This window comes from Bactrocera tryoni, chromosome 5 (assembly GCF_016617805.1).
Source record: "Bactrocera tryoni isolate S06 chromosome 5, CSIRO_BtryS06_freeze2, whole genome shotgun sequence".
NCBI lineage: Eukaryota > Metazoa > Arthropoda > Insecta > Diptera > Tephritidae > Bactrocera > Bactrocera tryoni.
The window spans coordinates 2,120,530-2,143,731 of NC_052503.1; the positions used below are offsets into that span (position 1 = coordinate 2,120,530).

The window sequence follows — 23,202 nt, forward strand, 5'->3', positions numbered from 1 at the left end:
TTTAAGGGCGATAAACTAAATATTGGAGAATAATTAAATATTTTGCGTTTTATTTACAATTTTCATAGATTTTTTAAATGCTAAAAAATTTGTTTAAACACGCTTTAAAAATACATGCGATATGTTAAGAACATAGTGATTTTTTACTAACAGAAATATCAGTAAATCGAATAATGGAAATTGCTAATATTATTTTTTTCCAAAGTAATTTTTTCTCAAAAACTATTTTAATCAGAATTAAATATTTTAATATAAGTATGTATGTTAAAGATATATCCACAATAACCAGAAGCCCTATTATTAAAGCTAACTCTTGGTACTTCTGAAAACTTAAATTAAATTTCGCATTCCAGTTTTTTCTCCGCTTGATTGAATGCTCTATCCAAGTTTCTGTTTCAAAGATTTTCGATGTTTTGAATATAAAATTTCCACCAGTGTTTTAATTTTATGCTGACATATCGTTGCCTACATTTTGGCGCAATAATCAAAAGCTGATGAAGCATACAAGAAATTTGGATTACTTCACTTAATTAAAAAGGTTATGGTGATATCTTAAACCAGAATATTGCGCATTATATAATATACGTAAGTATGTATAATTGGATATATCCAGTTAAATGTCACAGTTTTTCCTAACGAAAAAGAATTCCATAGACAAGCTCAAGGCCCGGTAAATATAAACAAAAGTGAACTGAAATAATTAATTAAAAATTTTAAACGCCGACAGCAAATACTAATACATGCACAGCCACACATATGTATGAGCATATCACTTTCACCATATTCGCAGCACGAGCAAATAGTGGCACAGACGAGAAGGTGCAACGCACGCACGCGGCACTCAAAAATTTCTTGCAACGGTCTATAAACTTCAGACAAAATGAAGAGTAGCTATTATTTACTTACTACACAACGTAATAAAGTTTCGTTTTGGTTACACACACGCACACACACACACACCCAAGGAAGGCGCATTTTATTTATGTATGCGTGCGCAAGTAAATAAATAAGTTTGCAGACATTTGCTGTCTATACATTTGAGTAGCGACATATATTTAATTTTATTGTTGCCGTTGTTGTTTTTGCTTACATTATTATATTCATAGGTGCAGGCTGTATCATCTGCCTGAAATTGTTTTATCAAGAAATATGCGAGGAATTTCGAAAGGTCACATGCACAAGCCTGACAATATGAAAACGAAAAGCAGAACTTTGACTGCCAATAACAGCAGCTACATTATAGGCACCTTTTGTTAAATTCACTTTTTTTGCTGTCTTTGCATAACTTCAAACGGCAATACGCCAGACGCTGCTTGAGTCGAGCCAGCTGGATGGTAACTCGGCGCTTGAGCGCCTGTGTCTGCATGTATGTGAGTATAAGTGTGTGTATTGAGCGTGCCACCTTGGTAATGTGCGCAAACACATATACAAATGTACATTATATTCATATATGTATGTAAGTAATGTAATCACACATACAGATTTATGAGAATAAGAGTGTGTGTTTGTCAGCTGTGTGCCACTGTTAAAGTGTAAGTATATTTATTTATATTACAGCTGTCATTGTCAGAATTTATGGAAATTGCAAAAATATTTGCCAAACAATTTTCTACAAAATAAAAGCACATATTTCATTCCCAAAAACAATAACAACCAAATCATGCCAACAAGGTGTAAATAAATACAAATTGACTAAAGTCTGTATGCGAGTGTGTCTGTGGATGCATGCTGCACAAACTTTGGCTCACTGAATGTTGTTTACACACACACATACACACATACTGAGTGTGTGCTCATATATTTATAAGATATGCTTTCTAAGTAAATCTGCTGCTGAAATATTCATACAATCTGACTGTCTCAGCGTCGAGAAGTTTGCACCTGAATCCTCTCGATGAAAAGCGGTGGGATAAGCACAGAGGCCTTGGAAGGGGTTAACAACTTTTGCAGTGACAACTGTGTGAATATATACTATGTATGTATGCTCGTATAACACCATGAATTCGCTTATCTGAAAGTGTGCCGCAGCTGATGCCAGCCGGCGCTGTCACTATCGCTCGTGCGCATGTACTTATGTCTGCGTGTGCTGTCAGGCTGTGCGGGAGTTGACAGCAGTTGGTGGGGTAGTGATTTACCTGAGACCTATGCGAAATATCGAATTATGCGCTGATGCCACAGGCATACCTGGGCACACATACACATTTGATTTAGTTTATTTTCTTATTTGTTGTAAGCAAGAAATAACTTTTCAACTAAGAACTCCAATAAACAAATACTTTGAATTGAATTTGTGCCACTTTCGCCACGAAGAGACTTGTGCCAGTTATAAATCATTATTCGTTGATCTCTTGTTGATAAAGAAATTTTTAAAATAAGTCAAATATCGATGGAAGATACATACATAAGTATGTGAATTATTTTTGACAATTCTGATTAGAGAAAATATTTATTATAAAATTTTCGATGTAACTGAAAGGATTTCAAATATACGAAACGGCACCTTCAGGACTTAACAATCAGCCACCTAAGGCATTCAAACCAAAAAGCCAATGGGTGTTATATTTTATGAAAATCTTTTTCAAGTTGGAAAATATATTGGAAGCTTCAAAATACCTTTGGGCTATGACCAATAGCGACCACCACGATTACCATGGTCGCACCTTAAGCTTTTATTAACTTTTGATGCTACTAAAATGTTAAAAATATTCCCTCAAGGCTCATAAGTTGATAATGATCTACTTTTGAGAAAACAACGATTTAATTCAAAAAGTTGTTCCTTTTTTACATAAATCAGAAGAGAAAATTTGGTCTTGAACTTAAGGTCCTTCCAGTCCATGGATCTTAAATTATTCTTATACATTTTTTTTTAACATTTGGAGTTTTCTTCCTTTATATTAGTCAAAACTGGTGGCAACACTAGTGTGATCCACAAAATTTTGTGGAACGAAATATATCACAAACCTTTGATTTTAAGGATTTCACACTCCTTTAATTAAAAATTAATTTTAAAATTTTTTCTGGGTGGCAACTCTATAAAAAATATTTTTATTCTCACAATTCTTTAATAAATTCTTAAAAGTGCAAAGATCTTATTTATGTTAAAACTAAAAACTCTGAAGTTATATAACAATTACATATATATTTCTTAATATGTGGCAACCATTCTGAAGATTTTTTCTTAGCAAATCTTGATTAAAAACAAAATTTTTATTTTCATTGAATAACAGAGTGATTAGATTAAAATATCAAATACCAAAAGCTTCCGACATATGTATATACATACATATGTATGTATATTTCTATGTAAAAATATTCCGAATGTATTTCTGGAGTGTTACCAGTGCTGCAAATATAGTCCCTTTCAAAGCGTATGATATGGTTTTCTTTTAGAGAAAAGGAAATCGTAAATTAGTTTCAAGCAAGAAGAAATTATTTAACGGTACAATTAAATATTCGAGCTTACTCATCCACGGATCATACGACTACAACTAGGACAATACTCAGTAATGAATAGGAATTCATTGCCACAAACTTCACATTAAAGATATAAAGTAATAATAATTGATAAGCAAAGCAATGAACTCAATGTCAAATAAACATAATTTATTTTTGTTGTAACGAGTTGTTGTAATTTTTTTTGCGCAGAAGCCCGTTGAAGCAGTTGAATTGAAATGAATTGAATTGCATGACAGCTCAGCGATTTATTACAAATCGCCTGCCATAACTAACTGTCACGACTGTCAGTCTGCCTGCTGCCTCGTAAGCTATGACGTCTAACCGTCAGTGTTTGGCGGCGTGCGTACAGCTCAACTAACTGTCGACCTGTGCGTACACGCCGTGACAAAATAAATCCCACGGCGGCTGGGTTCTGCTGGCAGACTAACGCAATGCGCGTACAATATTTATAAATTACAAAAACAACAAAATGAGAAAAAGTCGAAAGGAAAAAACAAATCGTCGTAAAATCAAGCAAAAAAGCAGCAAACCGCCGTTACATGCGTATGCGTAAATGTGTGTGCGTGTGCCGCTCCTCTGGCTGACTGTGTCATTATGATTGATGATGATGCACACTTGGCTTTATTTCATGCGCAGCTCAACCATAGATCCCGACCAGCCATCAACGACATCATCATCGTCATCGCACACTCATCAGCGGCGGCGGCAACGCACACATGCGCACCCATACAAGCACAGCTACATGTGTATGGCACACTACATGAGTACGTACGACAACAACAAGAAGCGCCACAGCACAACAGTTGCGATGGAGAGATGATGAACTGTGCTGTTTGCGCACAGCTTTGATGTGTCAAAAGCTTCACCCACAACAACAACTACGTCAGCGGCAGGAGACAGTAACAGCTGCGATGTTGCATCTACAGTGGCGGCTATATACAGCGGCTGCCACAGTACACTGTGGTTAATGTTGCTGACATGTTGTTGTTATTGTCGTTGTTGTTGCGTTTTGTCATCTATTTTATTACATTTTTTGTTGGGTTTTGTTTTGACTGCTGACAGTAACTGTTGGCGAAATCCGTCCGCCTGACAACATTCCAGGCAATCGCATACATTTAGTACACATGCACATGCGCACACACACATGCAGATAGAGTGTTTGGCAAATCGGTTTGTGTGCGTATGGTACCCGTTCATCTGCCGGTTATGTCTATCCCTTCATCTATTTCGTTTCACTGTCTACTCTCTGCTAGTAGACCGTTAGTCAGGCAGTCAGTCAGCAAGTCTGTCCGTCCGTCGGGCTGTCTCTGTTCGCACTTTAAGGTTTGCCACAGCGGAAGTGTCACCATTTGTCAAATGGCAAAAATTGAAAACAATTTCCATGCAGATTACTCATACGCCACAGTGTGCCAAACTCAAGCAGAAGCCAACACGCACACATACACACATGCGTCTCACATATATGTACACACTAAATATTTATGGACAAACAGGATATGCGTGCCTGTCAGCAAAATGTTTCGATATGCTTGCATATGTTTCGGGTGCTCCGGGTTACGCACACACACTCACACACACGCTAACAGACGCTTACACTAATCTAAACAATTTTGGGTGTGCGTATGTGTTTACAAAGGTTTTGCTCATGTGCTTAGGCAATTTGTAATGCTGGTTTTGCTCTTTAGAAGATTTTCGTTGTATTTCTATGGTATTAGGCCTTCATATCGGAAGTCGCTTTTATAAATAAAGCAATTTCCCTTGAAGTTTCAATAAATGAAATCAAAGCAATCGACAATTTTGCGTTTATCCTTGGTAAAGACCATGATTGAATGTTAAACGTTTCAAGCTCAAGCGCAAATATGTTTGCTGTTTGCTTTTGGGCGCATGAAGCTGTTTTCTCGCCTGTGTATGTGGAAGTGCACGTCTGTGTGATGTATATTAAGATATTCGATCTTAAAGCTTAAGGCAAAAGAAAAATGTAGAAGGAAGAGCATCACTTTTAATGGAAGGCATACACGCATCAATTATTGTACCAATTTCATCGAATTGTACACCTGATTGTTACGTATATGGGGCAGTTGTATGAGTTGTACCAACTGATTGGATGAAAATCAAAATTTTTTGATATTTTGTCAAGTTGGTTGTGTTAGTTGGATCTTGTTTGGGTTGGTCGTGCGATTTCAAACGATTTCGCCATTTTATTTCGGCTGTCGAAGAGAGCGCGTCATATATAATAAGTAAAGCAACAACTTCCGAAGTCATGTTTAAGCAACGAAGTGAATATTCAAAATGAAGTTGGCCTCAAAATTGTATTAAAAGTTGTGTCGTATGTAGCGACAAGGGCAATTTCTAGCCCAACTCAATCAACCAACTAATTGTTGTAAAATTATTAAAAGAAGTGTAAGTAAAACTGCTAAAGTTAACCATGACCACAGGCAATTGGTAATTTTTGAGTTTCAGCAATAGTGTTTGGATATAGGTAGCTCACTGAAGGCACCGAATCGAGCCACAAGGGGGTTACTTTATTTTTAAATTGAAGTGGTCAAAAAGAAATAATGAAAGCAAAAGTGATTATAATGTGCTAAGAGAAGAATGTTCATAATTTCCGGAAAAGAAATTTTGTTATTTATTTCGTAAAATCGATGCTCACTCACTCATGATCAATAATTTCAACTTTTTCTACGCTAGGGATATAAATTGTATTTAATAAAAATATATTTCATTCCGAGTCAATGCTCGAATTTCGAATATAAGGGATTATATCTACAATACATTATTTTGAAGACACACTTAAGAGCTTATATTCACTTGCAAATCATAAAGTTATCTCGAATTCTCATCTCAAATGTATTGAGGCTGTTCTTCCACTATCGTCTATCTTCGTTTAAATTAAACAAAACTTCATTTTCATCTATAAACAAAGATCCTAAAATATTTTATTTTGGAGTAATTTTCGCCATCTTATATTTGTTCATAGTTATACATACATATATTCATAATAAGCCTCTTTCAATAAAATATAACATGTCTACTTCGAACTCAATAGCATATTGTTTCTAGGTGACTGAATACAAAAACAATACTATTTGAGAGCAACAAACGCTCTCAAGAAGCAAAGAATATATTGGACTTCATAAAAATTGCTAAAATCAAAAGAGTTATGCAGAGATTTAAGAAGCTGCAACCCACTCTTCGACAACACACGCGCTGTGGCAAGCACACATTACTTGCAGTGAATCTGTATATACATACATATTTGTCATATATATGCATACCATAAGGACAAGAAAGTAAACTCCCGTCAATTACTCATCTCTCCATATGTATTGTGTTAGACTTTTGACTTCGCTACCATGAACGAAAGTATGTTACTCTTTCAGCACTTTTCAATGTTTATGAGCATAGTTCGTAAGTATTGCCAGTGTGTAGCATAAAACGTCGGCACACATACATACATCGATTTGCAAAATTTTATGACGACAGTATAGTGTGACACTCGTGTGTGATTGCATCCCATTCTAGCAGCATTTGTGTACTAAGCAATGTGGCTGCATATTTACTTTGTATTGTGTGGCATTATGTTGTGCAAAAGTTTAATCGAAATTATTGAAGAAAGACAAATTGCTTTTCGCTGCAGTTTCATAAGTCATGCTGAGCACAACAAACTCACCAACAAATCGTACACAAGCCCGCACATACATTCACATGCAAAGGTATGTGTAAGACAATGCAAAATACTGCTGAAACTTGCCACACAGACATGTGTAAGTATATACAATATTTGTACATATAGTATATACATATATGCTATATATATAATTGAATAGTTGTGCTCACAGGAAGCAGCAACCAAATATGTATATTGATAGTCTGGAGCTCTGCTCTGTTTGGGTCATAAAGCTAGAATGCCTTTTTGTTGAAGCTTTTGTCTCTTGGTGTCAAAGGTAGAATAATTTTCTGCATGCATACCAACATATTCAAAATCTTGAATACTTATACTCTTATAATCAAAAGACCTCTATAATAAATATTTTTTTCGCTCCAAGTGTGGAAAGATACGTCCATTCAATAGTAACTTTTGGACTAGTTTCTGTTCGAAAGGAAGTACTTTTGCAATCAGTTTTAAAATGCGAATTCATATATATGATTTATATACCCCGTATGATTGTGAAAGCAAAAATATAAGATCAAATATCTTATAAGCACATCCAATCTGTCAGTTTGCTTGCTCACCTATACGCAGTTGTATATAGTATATAACAGTAAACTCATATGCTCCCACATGCATGCAAATAATCTGCTTCATTTCAATATCTTTTTGTCGTTTTGCTGTCTGTCTTTAATATTTTATTTATGTGCTCTTCTCGCATACAAACAGATGTGCAAGCATAACAGATTATTGTGGGATTTCGTTGTCATATTTGCATTGTGTATCTCTGGGCTTCAATAAAGCTTTTGTTTTTCGAGCTTTGCTTGAATTCTTTTGAAGTACAAAGAATTGAAAATATTTCTTGGTGTGCTGTGATCCTTTTAATATCGCATATGTATGTATGTTAAAATGCATATACTGAAGGCAAAAAATAGTAAGAAGACTTTGATATTATTAAAGTTAAATAAACAACTAAAACTAAATTAAAATAATGTATCTGGAAACTAAGAATTTTCTTATAAATATATTTTTTTTATAAAACCTCCTTCAGTTCTAAGAGAATAGATTCCTTAAGAAGATGCAGAAGAGGTGCATTTCAGTTTGTCTTTAACAATACATATACATATGTACCTATTCTATAAGTCCTTAATCCTAATCTTGTCATACGTGGGGCATAATTACTTCGTTATCACGTAGTTGGTTGTTCTAGACTATTTGTTAAAAAGCGTATAAAGCTCTCTTTTGAACATTTGTAGCGAATGGTATTAACTCAGCCTCGCATTTTTCTAGAGAGGCTCCTAGTGCGACCAACTCGAAAATGTTCCAGCGATCGAGAACCCAAATTATGAATAAGTGGAGTTGACCTGCCAGTGATCTTAAGGCCTTCCTGCCATTTTTGACTATGCTGGCATTTATATTTGGCGTCGACAAAGCCAATGTCGCCAGGATATTGAATATAACTATAAATCCCGTCACTAGTTACTCCGCTTAGAAGATGCTAACTGAATTTGGTAGGCGAATAGAGAGTCAGGTGTCAAGATCATTGAGGTATACACTCGGCTCTTCTCCACAGTCTATTACGGGCCCGTTGTTAACTCTATTCTCCTCCCTTACCAATGTCTTATTTCGATAAAAATCTTTAGGAGGTGATCAGAATTATATTCAGTATGTTTTTAGAACCTGAATAGAAATAAACATTGATAAATCAGTTAAAATAAAAATAAATTAGAATTAATTTCTACGACCATATTTTTATTAAAAAAATATATTTCAATTAAAAATCAACAAGATATATTTCCACAAGATCTCATTTTTTAAACTCAATATTTTTCGCATTTTAAAATACTAGATGCTGTGTAAAATAATTTTTTCCTGTCCATGCGTTTTGCCTTTTTCTCTAATTCTACTTTTTTCCTTTCTCATAATGGCATTATTGTTGCACTGTTACTCGTGCTGTTGTTATAATTTATGAGTGTCATAAATCTATGAAAAAGGAAACAATTTTAAGCAATTTAAAAAAGAACACAAATGCCGAGCACAAAGCAGACAAAGTTAAGTGCAAAGGGTCACGGAGTGGGCGAAGGGCAGGAGGAAGCCAAATGAACGTCACGGCGGCACAATGCCACTGTAGTTAGGGCAGCAAAGCGAAATCAGCGATTGTGTTGTTGTATTCTTGCCGCTGCTCGGCGGCTACAGCACTACATTGCATTGCGAGCAGGCGACATAAAATAAATAAAAGTTATGTTGCAAATAAATACAATTGCAAGCTTTTTAAATAAAATTGCAAGGTTTATTGGCTACTGAGGGTGTTGAAAGGCAGTCAGTTGATAGTGTGATGTTCCCACTTCATGTTGGAGAGGGTGGAGGACAGGGTAGCGCGACTGGTTGTTACTGTCTGTGTTGTAAGTCAAGTGTTATGCGCTGAACGTTATGGTTGATTTTGTGAGATATGCAAAGATACTTACATATTTATATGTAATAGTTTTAGCGGTAATAGAGTGTAAAGCAAACAATCAGTGGTTGCCACTGCGTGAAATTTTATATATTTTGTGCAATTATTGCTATTTATTTTGCTTAAATAAAACGGTTTACTGGGCAACCAAAAAAATTTAGCCAAAATAATAATAATTGGTCAGGCAGACATGTATATACTGCTTTTTCAAATATTAATAAATAATAACTCAATAAATTTTTTTTTCCTTTGTTCTAATTGCAGATTAACATTAGGAGCTGAAACGATTTTTCGTATTTGTCGAACGCATTTTAAAAAGAAGAGCCGATCAATAAATTGAACAACCAACCCACCTAAAATCCCACAAAAGCGTAACTTAAGCTGAAACTTATACCCAACAAACAATCTCCACTCATTCGACGAAAAATTTACACATTCTTACCACAAACACCAACCAACAAACTCCCAAAAAACCAGCAAAATGTGGCCGTCTAACTGTCAGCGGCGCACACTGCTCGCCATCGTGCTCGTCTGCTTTGCCTGCCTCATTGCGCCCGCAGCGTCCCGCTCGCGTGACAAAGAAGGGCGTCGTCGCAGCGATCGCCTCTCAGCCGCCTCTTCCACCTCCGCCTCGTCCACGTACTACGCCAGCAGCGGCAGTGTGAACAGCAACTATGCGAGCATACCTTCCTCGGCCACCAGTTCGTATACGGGTCCCATGGACACGACCGGCTTTTGTGTGCGCCGTCGCGATATGAAGCTCATGTGCTACTGCACACCGGACGAGAATCACGTGCCCGTGCTAAAGGCGGAGTGTTGGGTATTCTCAGATATCTTGCCACAGAACGATACAACCTGGACGCGTTTCTTTCAGCAGAAGCGCTTGCGTGAATTGAAATTTGTCATACAAAATCATGGTCGCCTGGACTATATACCAACGCTAGTGTTTGAATCGTTAAAGAATTTGACCACCATTATTATTGAGTACTCGCAGGTGGATGTGGTGAAGAGCAATGCTTTTGCCAATCTACCATATTTGGAGCGTATCATCTTGACCAATAATCATATAGCGGCTTTGGCTCAGGACGCATTCGCTAATCACATACGCTTGCGTGAGTTGAATTTGGAGCACAATCAGATATTTGAGATCGATCGCCACGCTTTTCATAACCTACCACAATGCGAGAAGCTTTTCTTAAACAACAACAATATCTCTAACTTGCATGACAGCCTTTTTGTGGAGATGCCACACTTGGTGTATTTGAATTTGGCACATAATCAGATATCAGTGCTGACCAGCGACATCTTCAAAGGTCTGGGTAATTTGAACGTGCTGAAGCTGTCGAATAATAACATCAATTTTATCGGTGATACTGTGTTTGCTGAGTTGTGGATCTTGTCGGAATTGGAGTTGGATGACAACAAGATTGAGGTTAGTTGCACTAATATGCGATATAAATAATTTGAAAGGATGTAGGCATAAATGTAATAGTTAAGGTTCTATTTATTCAATAATTGAACTAAAATCGGATTTTGACCTCAAAATATGCTATCTCGCTTTTGTAATATTTTTCAGAGTCATAATAGAAAATCTAATTTTACTATTTGTCAAAGGAACTAATATTTGAAATTCTTTGTCCAACACGATTGAATTAGCTAAATATTTAAAGCATCACTTCTGCTAACACCAGAAATAGTTATCCTCTCCTAAGGTCTTAAATTAAAGAACAATTGTCAACTTCTGCTGAAGATTTATTAATTTATTTAAGAACTCAAGATTTAAAAAATTTTAAAAAGCTTTGAAAGCTCTTAAGAAGTTTTAAAATCTCTTTAAAAATGTAGAAGCTCTTAAAAAGCATTGAAAGCTTCTAAAAATCTTTGGAAAATAAATAATTAATCAAGAGATTTTATAGTTCTTTGTTTATAGTATATACTCATTATATATTACTTTTGAGAGTGATTTCAACATTTGTAAACTAGAGGAAATAATATTCTGACTTCATCAGCATTGAAATTTATGATGTTTCTGCGAGTTTTGGTGTTTGAAAACTTCAGTGATCATCACTGAGTGTTCTGGAATCCAAATTTATGAAGTGAGCATTGGTCAAAATATATCGTATAATATATGTATACTTGATTAGAAAATACAATAAGAACAAGGTGCTGCTCTTTCTTTAGCATAACAATTTTCCACTTGAATATATAAAACTTGCACTTCTCTATAGTCACTCAAATTTACATCCATATATCCATCATAAATAAGAATATTCTTGCATACGGTCATATGTACCCTCGCAAGTGAATACGAATTTCGAACTCAACCACGACTGAAAGCGTCGCACATAAATATGTGTCAGTAGCTTTCTAACACTTCACAGCAGAGTAGTGGATCAAGCACGTCAAGTGGCAGCATAAGTGCGCACACACACTTTCACACAAGCGTAAAACTTTAGTCAAGTACAAATTCTTGTTGCTTATACGCACTGTTGCACCCAGACTTTGCAAGAGTGTCTGTCTGGCGAGTTTTGTTTCAACTAAATTGCACTGCTTATTTTTAGTTTCCCTTTAATAAAGTCAAACTTGTATATAAAATATTTATTTGAAGACAATCGAATTATGGGATTATAAGTGTACTTAAAAGCTTAATTTCAAAATTGTTGACAACTTATGCCAGAAGTAAAACTATTAGAATATTATTCGTTCGCTTTCTGATCATTCCAAAGATAGATCGAAAGTAATTATCCTACTAAGCTAGGGTGGCCCCTTCAGGCCAGCAGTAACAAGCCTCTAAAAAAGGACTCCCCTAAAATACATATAAATAAAGGTATACATATATAACGAGTATTCGGTGCAGAAATGTGCCGGCTAATGTGGGTTAGACATGCCACCTGACAGTTAATAAAGACCGGCGAACATCACTTTCGGCTCAAACATTCCGCTACTTGCACACTTTAACGGCTATGTCCGGTAAGAATAAATGAGTCAGTTCATGTCCAGAGCTAATCAGGAAATAATTAGTTCACATTAAAAATGCCTTAACGGCTGAAAGAGACTTGAATAGAATGCTAAAATGGCCGTAATGGGTATACTCAGTAGCTGAGTAGCTGAGTGAGCGCGAGCGAGTGAGTGATTAAGTTACTTAATAGCTTTGTTTGGCTGGAATTAAAGCAGAAATAAAAGGCGAAAATTTACACTTTTGGCCAGCAATTAAATAATTTAATGACTCGCAGACGTGCTCTTTGTGTGCGCCAAAGATCGTAAATGGCGCTGAAGTGAGTAGTAATTTCATGCCAACCTAACCGTTTAGGAAGCCACATGGACTCAAGGGCAGCAATATTCTCACACATATAAGCATTAAGCCACTAATATACACATTTATGCTGGTGTACGTAGGCAATAAGAGGAGTGGCTGTAACTTTTTATTGCCGAAAAATATTAGTTTTTATGCTTTATTAAATAAGTATCATAAACGTAAAGCTGTGATTTTAATTCCTCTCGAAAATTATTTTATGAAAGCTCAGTCCTTTTTGAGTGCTTATTAAATTTAATTGCAACTATATGAATATAACTGTTGAAGAAGCACAAAAATTAAAAAAAAAAATCTTTTTAAAGGAAAGCTTTCAACTTAAAATATTATGAATTGACGAAAAATAGCTTTTGCAGGAGAAAAAAACCATAAAAAACGTTAACTTTGGTTGCCCCGAAGCTATAATACTCTTAACAAATAGCAGCTCATGCCTTAGTGACTGTAGTGACTTTTTCCTTAGCAATAACCCATACCAAATTTAATGAGTATACCTGGTCAAATGAAAGAGCTTACCATACAAGCATTTTATTCCGCTGTTTTAGTTTGTATGATAGCTATATGCCATATAGATCTGATATCGGCAATTCCGACAAATAAGCAGTTTCTTGGAAAGCATGAAACTGAAGGAATGGTTTGCAGTTAGCTAAATTTACACTGCTCCTCACGTTAATCACTTAGTTATATATATACATTATAGGGTTTCTGACGTTTCCGTTTGGGAATTACAAATTTCGGAGCAAACTTGTTTTTTTAATATATTATCTTTCAGAAGTCATTTTGTGTATCATAAATACCAAATGGGTTTGGAAATCATACTGACGGTTTGCGTCTTAACTAAAAAAAAGTACAGAAAGTGTGCGCCTAACAATGTTTGAAGGTCTGAAGAAAAACAAAAAATATTCGCTGTATACAACAACGAAAGAGCTAGTTTCGGACCAAACAGAGCAATAAGTAGGAATGAAGAATGTAATACCTTGTTCAAGCGAATAATATGGTAGAGGACAGTAATAGTATCGCCATGAAAATTAACTAAATTTACATTTATTACATTATATACATATATTTTCCTGATATTCATCCATCATGAAAATATTTTTTAAATTTCATAATATATTAGTACAAATATTGAAATCTAGCACAAACATGACATACTATTTTATACTACTTTCTACCTGTCATTCATAAAATTCTGCTATGATAATATTAGCCCATTTTAGTCTAGTAAGTTAGTTTGCGCATATGCTAAACTTGTGTGTAAAGAAACGTCTATTAAATCCCTTTAATTGGCTTAATTACAGCGCATTTCGGAACGTGCTCTCGATGGCTTGAATACGCTAAAAACGCTGAATCTTCGCAATAACAAGCTGAAGAAACTCGACAACGGACTACTACGTGGCACACCCGCACTCCTCAATATCAATGTGCAGAGCAACGAGTTGGAGACTTTGACATTTTATACATTCCAGCCAATTATGGATAATTTGGTCAACAGCACAAGTGAACTGCTGCTGTCAGGTGAGTTTCAACTAGCAGACAGTCCGCATTGCTTCTTGGTCAAACAATCCGCAAGTTCTGCCATTAAATTATCGCACAGTCAGTTACTAAAGCCGACGTTCGCAAATATTTGCATTATAATAAGCGTATGTGTGTATGTGTGGGCATACTATATGTATGTTCCTATGGCGAACTGCTGACGTGTCATTTGTAAATTTGTCGATATGGCTGCGTCATGTAGATATGTATGTGTGTGTGTTATATTCGCTGTTCTTTGCTAATTACACTCACTTGTCGTCGGCCAGGCTCTCCCTCCACGCGACTGTAGTACGTGTCCGTGATGACCGACGCTTGAATGTCGGCTATTTGCAAATTTCTTTTCAGCCAACTGTCCTACGTGTTTTGCATGCGAAAGCGACGGTAATGTTTCTGCAGTTACTGAAAGAATAGCTGAGTAAGCTAGATTGCGGGTGTGTGTGTGGGTGTGATGTATGTATATTTACTATTTTAAAATTAAAACCAACAAATCAAGCGCTTTTTTATAGAAATCAGTCGGCTGAAAAAGTATATGTAAGTCTATGAACTTGTTAAGGTCACTAGGAATTAAATACTTCATGGTTAAAAGATTAGACTTTAGGCTTAGACTAGAACATTATTAATATCAATTTTCAAAAATATTTCTAACTTTAATATTTTTTAAACATTTCTGGCATCTTAATTAGACTTTTAAGATTTAATCCCTATTAAAAGAGTTTTGGACGCTCTTAAAAAGCTTTGGAAAATATATTTTTTTGATTATTTTTCGATTTCTAAATAGATTTTCAATTAATGGATGTTGTAAAGCTTTCAAAAGCTTTGAACTGAGTTTAATTAGTATTAACAGAGTTTTGAAAGATTATAAAAAAATACTTCGAAACATTTATTTGCTGAATACTTTTGGCTTCTTCAATAAATTATTAAGATTTAGTCTCTACTGAAAGTGTTCTCAACGCTTTTGAAAGCTATGAAAATATTTAAGACTTAACTTATTATTGTAAGGGTTTAGAGATCTTTTAAAAAGCTAGTGTTTTATAGGTTTGAAAGCTTTTAAATAGCTTTGAAAAAATATATTCGTTACAGACCCTTCCCTTCTTAAATAATTTTTTTAGGCTTAGCGCTATCAAAAGTAGTGCGAAAGCTTTGAGAAAGCTTTGAAAAATTACTAATGGAAGAGTTCTGAAAGTTTTAAAAAAGCTCTTCTAAAGTGCACTAGAATATGATTATAGACTGAAAGCGATCGAAATTAAGTGCTTTTATAATAAAGCTATAAAATGCGGACATATGCTCAGATCGGATCATACATGCTATAGATGCTTTACAAAGTGATCGATCAAAATGAAGCTTATGAGCTTTTTATACTCTTTCGTGCATAAGAAATGCATCTTTAAAGGGTATTATAGTTCGGTATTTCCGAAGTTAATATATTTTTTTGTTTTTATTAAAATTACAATAAATATTATTAGTAACGCTCGCATTTTCCTGCACTGCACCCTGAAAAGCATCTGCCAAACAATATATTAAACAAGAACATGTCTATGTATGTGTGTATCTATAATATATGCTATATGTGACTATGAGGTCATAAAAAATTTTCTCACATAGCTACACACATCTCAACACTTCGTTGCTCGGCGTTTATGTGAACTAGTTCGACGTGACGGCGAGAATTGCACTCATTAAGGAAATGTTAAATCGTCACTGCTAGAGTGAGCATTTCCGTTGACATTTGCTGCCTGCCGCCTGCCGCTTGCCACATTCCACTTACGGCAGTTTCATGTGGCACGGTGCAGTGACCAGTGCTGAACTCCGCCAGTGCCAATGTGAGTGGGAAAAGACTAGAAACCAACAAAAACAAAAAAACAAATAAAAAATGTGGCAGTAAACCACATGCAACCATGCATACAAACAAACATATCGTTACATCTAACTCGTTAATGTCCTTTGCTGCCACTATAATTTGCCACAGTTGAAGGTGTCGAAGGTGATAAATGGCAAATATTATAACAGTGACTTTTATTTGACTATGATTGCATATGCAGCTGATTGACTGTTTGGAATATTAATAGAGAATTTGAAGTGAATTAATAATAATCACCTAAAATTTTATTTTATTTGCACACACAAAGAGTAGCAACAAATTACTGGCAGTGGCAGGCACCCGGTGCTTGCAGCTGCCACTTTTCACACAAAATTTCCAATCAACTGAAATTGTCAGAGTAGGCCAACATACGCGTGCACACACACACACACACATGCATACGAATAGAAATAATTTTGCTAAACGTTTTGTAATTTTCCAAATTCATGTCTGGCGCCTACACATGGGCCCCAAGCAATTTTCATAAAATTAAATGTGAATTCATACGAACCTGCGCACACACGGCTCACCAGCTTGCATGCTAGCACATCTATATCTGTGTGTGCGTATGGCACTTGGGTGTGTTTGTAGTAGCTAAATTGTCTGCCTAATTGTCGAAGTATTTCAATTTTTCATCCGTGCGGCGCGCACCCGCCCTTAGCCTTCAAGCGAAAAGTGTCCTAAAACTACTTGTATGTGTGTGTGTGTTTAGTGGCGCTTCCGCCTCGCCTCCCTTTAACCTTTAACACTCTGCTTAATTAGCACCTTAGTGTTGAAAAATAGTTCAATGGTTTTTGCTTTGTTTCGGCACTTCGGTTTTGTCAATGCCGTCCGACCGATCGACCAGCCGCAACGTGGACCCGTTTCGCCTTGTCGAGAATGAGGTCTACCACGATACCGGCGACGCTGTGAAAGCTTTACAAAACTGAATTGAAGCTAATGGCAGCCATTTAGTAACTTATTTACACATGCAAAAAGCCCGACAGAGGCACCAACACACATACAAAAATATATATGAATATGTGTGTGTGTGCTTGCACACTGATAAATCGCTGGTACTCATACACATATGCATACGTGTATAACGGTATACATATTCATTTGCATTTTATAACAGCGCACAGTTGCCAGTTAATTGGGTCTTTGTGTGTGTGTGTTTGAAGGCTGTGCTGATTGAGTATGTGTTGGTAGTGTATGAAATTAGCGTATTGCATGAAACTCACACACAAGCACTCTTATGCATATTTAAATATATTTGCTGTTGGGTGCTGTAATTGCATTTGCTAATGGGTAAGCGGCGGTAAATTGCCTCCAAATGACTGAAAATTACTTGAAAACATTCGTTTAACTTTATTTTTATGGCTCGTGGTGCTGGTGTGCGTTGCCAGATGCTTGCGCATAAGTTTTTAATTCACTTACACACATTGATTATGCCTATTCATACTTCATGCACGCATAAGTGTGCATGTGTGTAGGCACACACCAGCGCATAACCACGCCGAAAACAGTTAGAAATCAAAATACATTTGTTTTTGTAGCGATTTATCATTATACGAAGTGCTTTTCGCAATAAGTGAATGATGCCACAATTTAGAAATATTATATACGCTATAATTTCGGTAATGACGGAGACAAGCACATTCGCTCTGCAGTTTTATTCGCCTTCATAAGGAATGGTTTGATTATATGATTTAGTTCGGCAAATGCATTGCAAATACATTAACAGTGTTACTTTTCTTAAAACTTTTGTATATACATAGACATTAGATTGTCCGTCGGTATCCAAGTTAAATTATTTTTGCTGGCGTCCTTGAAGTTTTACTTGCTCCGCACACAAAGTGATCCTACCTAAACAAGCAATTTTTATTTTCAGTTTAAGCCACGACTAAAACATTTTAATTTTCAAAAATATTTAATATGAGGTACTTTTTACCTTAAAGAGTTCCTCAAAAGGCATCTGCTTAGCTTTCAGCATAAAAACATTCTTCTAAAAAATTATATGAACACGGAATTTAAAAGGCAAGTTCAGCCTATAAGTAACATAAGAGGACTTTGTCGTTTTCAAATTTTGTTGTTCCAATGCAAAAATTGTAGTATTCACTTCCTATTATTTGCTGGAATACTTTCTGGTAACAGTATACCTTAAAATTTATCGTATTTTCTTTATTCAGAGATATGGAGATAATAATAATCTTTTTGTTAGATGAATTAGTTCTTAATGCCAATCTCCCTTGCCCCTGCTCTTGATGATTAAGTTTATTTTCCTTTTTTCAAACTCGATACTATAGAGCATTACATCGTCCTAGAACAACGGTAAAATTTCAGTTATACAAAAACTTCAGTTCCTCAAAAAGAGGAAATCGATTGTAGTCCGTACGTCGTTTGATGAATGTAAGCTAGCTTTATGTAATCTAATCCTTAGCCACAAGAGACATAAAACTCGAACAGCAAAATCCGATTTTTTAAACTAATTATTCTTATTGGACCTTAAAGCAACTTGTTTTCAACTTAAAGCTAAACACTCCTGAATGCCAGCTAAGTCCATTCGAGTCTCGAAAATTCGTCATTTAGTTTGAAATCAGTGAGCATTTCTGAACTTTTTACGCCGCATTTGCACATTTCTCTCTGTTTTGCTTCAGAATCCCTGAAAATATTTACGAGGAGAGCTATGAAGGCGCTTATATTTGTCATACTAACTAATTGAGCAATTGAGTGGCTGACTGCCTGCATGACTCTGGTGGCGAAAGTCACGAAAAAAAAAATCGGAAAGATAAAAAAAATGCAGTGAGTTCAAGTAACGCTGGGCTGGCAGCAGAAGTAAGGCAAAAACAGGCTGAAGTAACTGATGGAAGTGAACAGACATTGGCAAAACCGAGAAGCAATCGAAAGCAAGATGTCAAACTGTAGCGAAAGTTCAATTCAAAGAAATGTTTCGAAAAAAGGGCAATCAGGCATGCACACGGTCACACAAATACAAACCTACACTATGTGTTCATGTATGTATATCTATCTATCTATCAATGTGTATGTGTGTAATAACCACTTTCAAGTGATGGATTCCATTAGTGCATAAAAGACATTTCGTTATTGCCATCTGCGTCTCCACGCTCCTCAGCAGCGGCAGTGGTAGCCAAGAACAAATATACCCGTCTCCATTTTGCTTTGCGCTGCGCTTTTACTGTTTGTCCAACTAAAAGTGTGACTGGCTGATAAACGGAAAGTGCTGCTACATCTAGATGTTGTTGTTGTGTTCGGTGTGCTTATGCCAAGGTATGCGCAATATTTGCCTGTTGCACGCTCGATTGCCACGAATTTCGATATTTGAACATCAAAGGAAAATCGTTTGTCGCATGCGACTGCCGCCACTTATTCTATGTAAAATGCTCACGATTTTACTTCTAAGTGTTGTTTGCTCAATTTTTATTGCTGCGGCGGTTGGTCGATGCACTTTGCGCCGCACTATTTCACAGTGCACAACAGCTGTGCGTGGCAGCGCGTCGGCGCTTACTTTGTGCCATAAGTCAGTAGTTAAACAAGCGGTTGGTGTGGCGTTAAAAGCGACATACAAACAACACCACCAACGACATGATAACAGCATCCATTTACATCAGCTGTTAGCAGCAATGTGGCTTGTTGTTCTTATTGTTGCTATAAGCATATGCAACATATGCAACACCAGCGGCATCTTTGCTTAAGAGCAACGCGCTTTATACGTTGTTGGTGTTGCTGTTAACAACGGCACTTTTCACCGTTATATTGTTGCCGACAGCAAAGTGTTGCAATGATGCGCTAAATATTTTGAAAGCATTCAAAATGTCAACGGATTGATGATGTCGCCGCGCCTCAACAGCTGCTCGCGGTAGGTGGGGCGTGGTGTGGTGTCTGTGTGCAAGTTGCGATTTTCCTTTACCACCGCTATTTGCAGTTATTGACTGCTCTTAGTAGCGCTTATAGTAGTTGTTGCAAGCGTTGTTGCTATTGTTGTTGTTAAGTGACTCTTACCAGCTTGTTGGTGATGTCACAGTGCATTTCCGCGTGTCCCATTGCCTCAATGTTCATGCATTTTTTATATGTCACATTCAACACTGTCAACCGTGAAGGCAACAACAACAGCAACAAGTGTGCGCATCTTTTGCCACGCTTGCCGCTTTTCGTAGTGCATGTAGTTGCTGTGTTGGTACGCGTCGAAAACTTAATGGATTGAAAGTGTTTCAATGGCGCTCGAGTGTTTTTACTTAGTTTATGGCAACACATCGAATTTTATGTGCATTTTGACACGCCAGACATTTGGCTCTATGCTCACGATGCTTGTGTGTACGTTTGTGTGTATGGTGATTACAGCGACTTGAAAGGTGACATCGAATGGTGTTCAATTTCAATATATTTGGAAAAGTGCAATCTTCGACTTTATTTTGCACAAATTTTGAGTTTTATTTATGTTTTGGCAATTTTTTAAATAATTGGTCAAAATGGGTTCACATTTCACTGCTATATTCAATAATTCAGCTTCGAGTACATAAATGAGGAAAATTAGATTTTTTAATTAGTCGAAAATAAGGACGGTCTTTATGTTTTTGAAAGGTGGATGTGCTTTTTCAAAGAATTTGAGGTTTCTGGTGTGGAAAGTGCTAGCAACCTACGCTAGATTCACAAATTGTTCCAAAATATTCTATATATTTTCTATGATGATCGCAAATATATGTATAAACATATAAAAGAGCAATCAGCAATGCGCTTAAATATAGAAGTATTTTTCATAATATCAAATGGTGGCACGATCCTATGCAAAACACTTCACAGAACCTACCTTTTACTTTTCTTTTTAAATGTTGCTTGCTTTTCATTATAAGCAACTTAAGATATCTTCACCTAGAGACATGACATGGTCGGGGGATGATATTACATTAGAATATTTTTGAAGCATTTCCATTTATATTCTTATCCCAGACCTGAGCAACTTACTGTTCCTGCTTTCATGCAGTGGAATCCTACCTGACTAGCTCAAGCAGATTGTTCAAGAGCTCACCACATCAATATTTATAAATATGTAAACACATGCACTTCTAATCGTTACACAAGTGATAGTTTCACCATAGCGGAGCCGGGCAATTGAATGCCCAGAAATAACGAAAAAAGCCGAATAGTTTTAATACCTCTTCCATTCGATTCTCTCACAGAGGTACCAGAACAAAATGCAACATGCGAAGCAATATTTGTCATAGGTCCACTTACAATCACAAATACACACACACAGTGGTGCACATAGTGGCATGATCAAGCGCAGCTGGTGTTGCACAAGAACATTGGAAATTTATTGTGGGAAAAAATTGGTTTCAGCCTGCACCAAAACTAACACAATGCACAGGCACTCGGTGGAACAAAACTGCGGACACTCCATGTGGCTTTACAACACTCCGATGACCAACAAAACACTATGTTGCATGGCAAGCAGCGGCCGGTGCGGAGCAATAATAAACATTTGTTATGTGCAACAGCAGCGTAGAAAGCGGTGACAGCCTGAATTGAACTGAAATAGAAGCCGTAACAGAGCTTTTTTAGTTTTGCTTGAGCATTAAACTGTGAACGCAATTTTTGGATTGGAAAATTTGCGCTTTGTTAACAATTTTAGAATGTGACAGTGGCGCAAATTGTGATAGTGGAGATTTTTAAATCTATATTTTAAATCTACTTATATATTTTATAGTGAGAAGAGCTTTTCTTGATATCTGCCCTTTGTAATCGTCATAAAACACCAAGTAAAATTTTATTAACAAACACATTGGCCAATAACGAAATCTGGGTGGGTTAGCTAAGACCTTAAATATCGAAACAAATTTTCTTGAGAGGAACTAATATCTTAAATCATTTTTTTCTGTTTTAAATATAATATTTTGATATATTATTTATTACAAAAATGTGTAGACTTATTAAAAGTCCTACATGGCCATCAAGAGAGACTTTCAGTTATAGAATAAGCCAGAGAAACCAAGGAGTGTTAAGGATGAGTAAGTATTTATAAAACTTAACTGTGAAATTTAACTATTTTATTTTTTATTAAAGCTATGAAGGAACATTGAGCGGCATCTCTTATGTAAAATTTTAAAAAACAAAATTGCACTTCATATTTTGACCCTCAGGAGCAGTTGTTGCAGCAATAGAATACTTTTTGTTGGCAAATTGGGAAAGAGCGAATAATTTGTTAAAAAAACAAATATTTTTCTCTAAATTTTGGAAGTATTTTCGTTAACTATGTATAAATATCTCCTCCATATATTAATTAATTTAAAACAATAATTTTCTTATGAAAAAACTCTCAAATATCACTTTTTTAAGTGTATACAACTTAAAAGTCGAAAAATATACGTTAATTTCAAAGAAACCAATATTTAAACAACCCACTGAACGCCTCAAACTTTACAGTCAAGTACATTGATAACTAACAACAAGCCAAAATTTCAATTTACAACAACAGCGTTGTGTTTTTATCACGAGACTCATGCACTGCTACAACAAAACGTTGCGTCTATATGTGGTATGAGCTGTGCGCTTAGAAGTATTTGAGAAATAGTGTTGGACAACGCGGCGTATGAGTGACTAAGCGCGAGAGAAAACAGCGCTTGGGCGACACAACAGTTCTTTGCACTACAACAAAAAACTAAAGGCTGTCGAATGGCAAATAAATGCGCGCAGTATAAGCCAATACCAGCGTATTTACTTGTAAAATTGTTCCGCATAAATGTACAAACGAAGCATGTGAAGAAGCATTTCGGAACGCGCGCTCGAAGCTTTTGCGACTTCACTCCACAGCGGTGCCGTTAAATACCGTATACATATGTATATGTGCATCCACTCGACGCTTGCAGCACGTACGGTGCTACTTTATGCGGCTTGTTTATTTTCATTTGATGCATGTGACTGACCACTTCCACATTTCTACACGGCTGTTG

General features: G+C 36.1%; 1 protein-coding gene across 3 annotated transcripts in view; it reads left to right on the forward strand.

Moving 5' to 3' along the window:
• Nucleotides 1-23,202, forward strand: part of LOC120778481 (connectin) — an 86,231-nt gene that overhangs the window by 34,513 nt on the left and 28,516 nt on the right. For 2 of the 3 annotated variants that reach the window (XM_040110297.1, XM_040110298.1), the window contains exons 3-4: nt 9,822-10,989; nt 14,163-14,379. In XM_040110297.1, coding sequence (XP_039966231.1) covers nt 10,039-10,989; nt 14,163-14,379 — 1,168 coding nt within the window. In that variant the 5' untranslated portion in view covers nt 9,822-10,038. Of the gene's footprint in view, nt 1-9,472; nt 9,508-9,821; nt 10,990-14,162; nt 14,380-23,202 lie in introns of those variants that run through there. The other variant, XM_040110299.1, reaches the window with a different exon arrangement.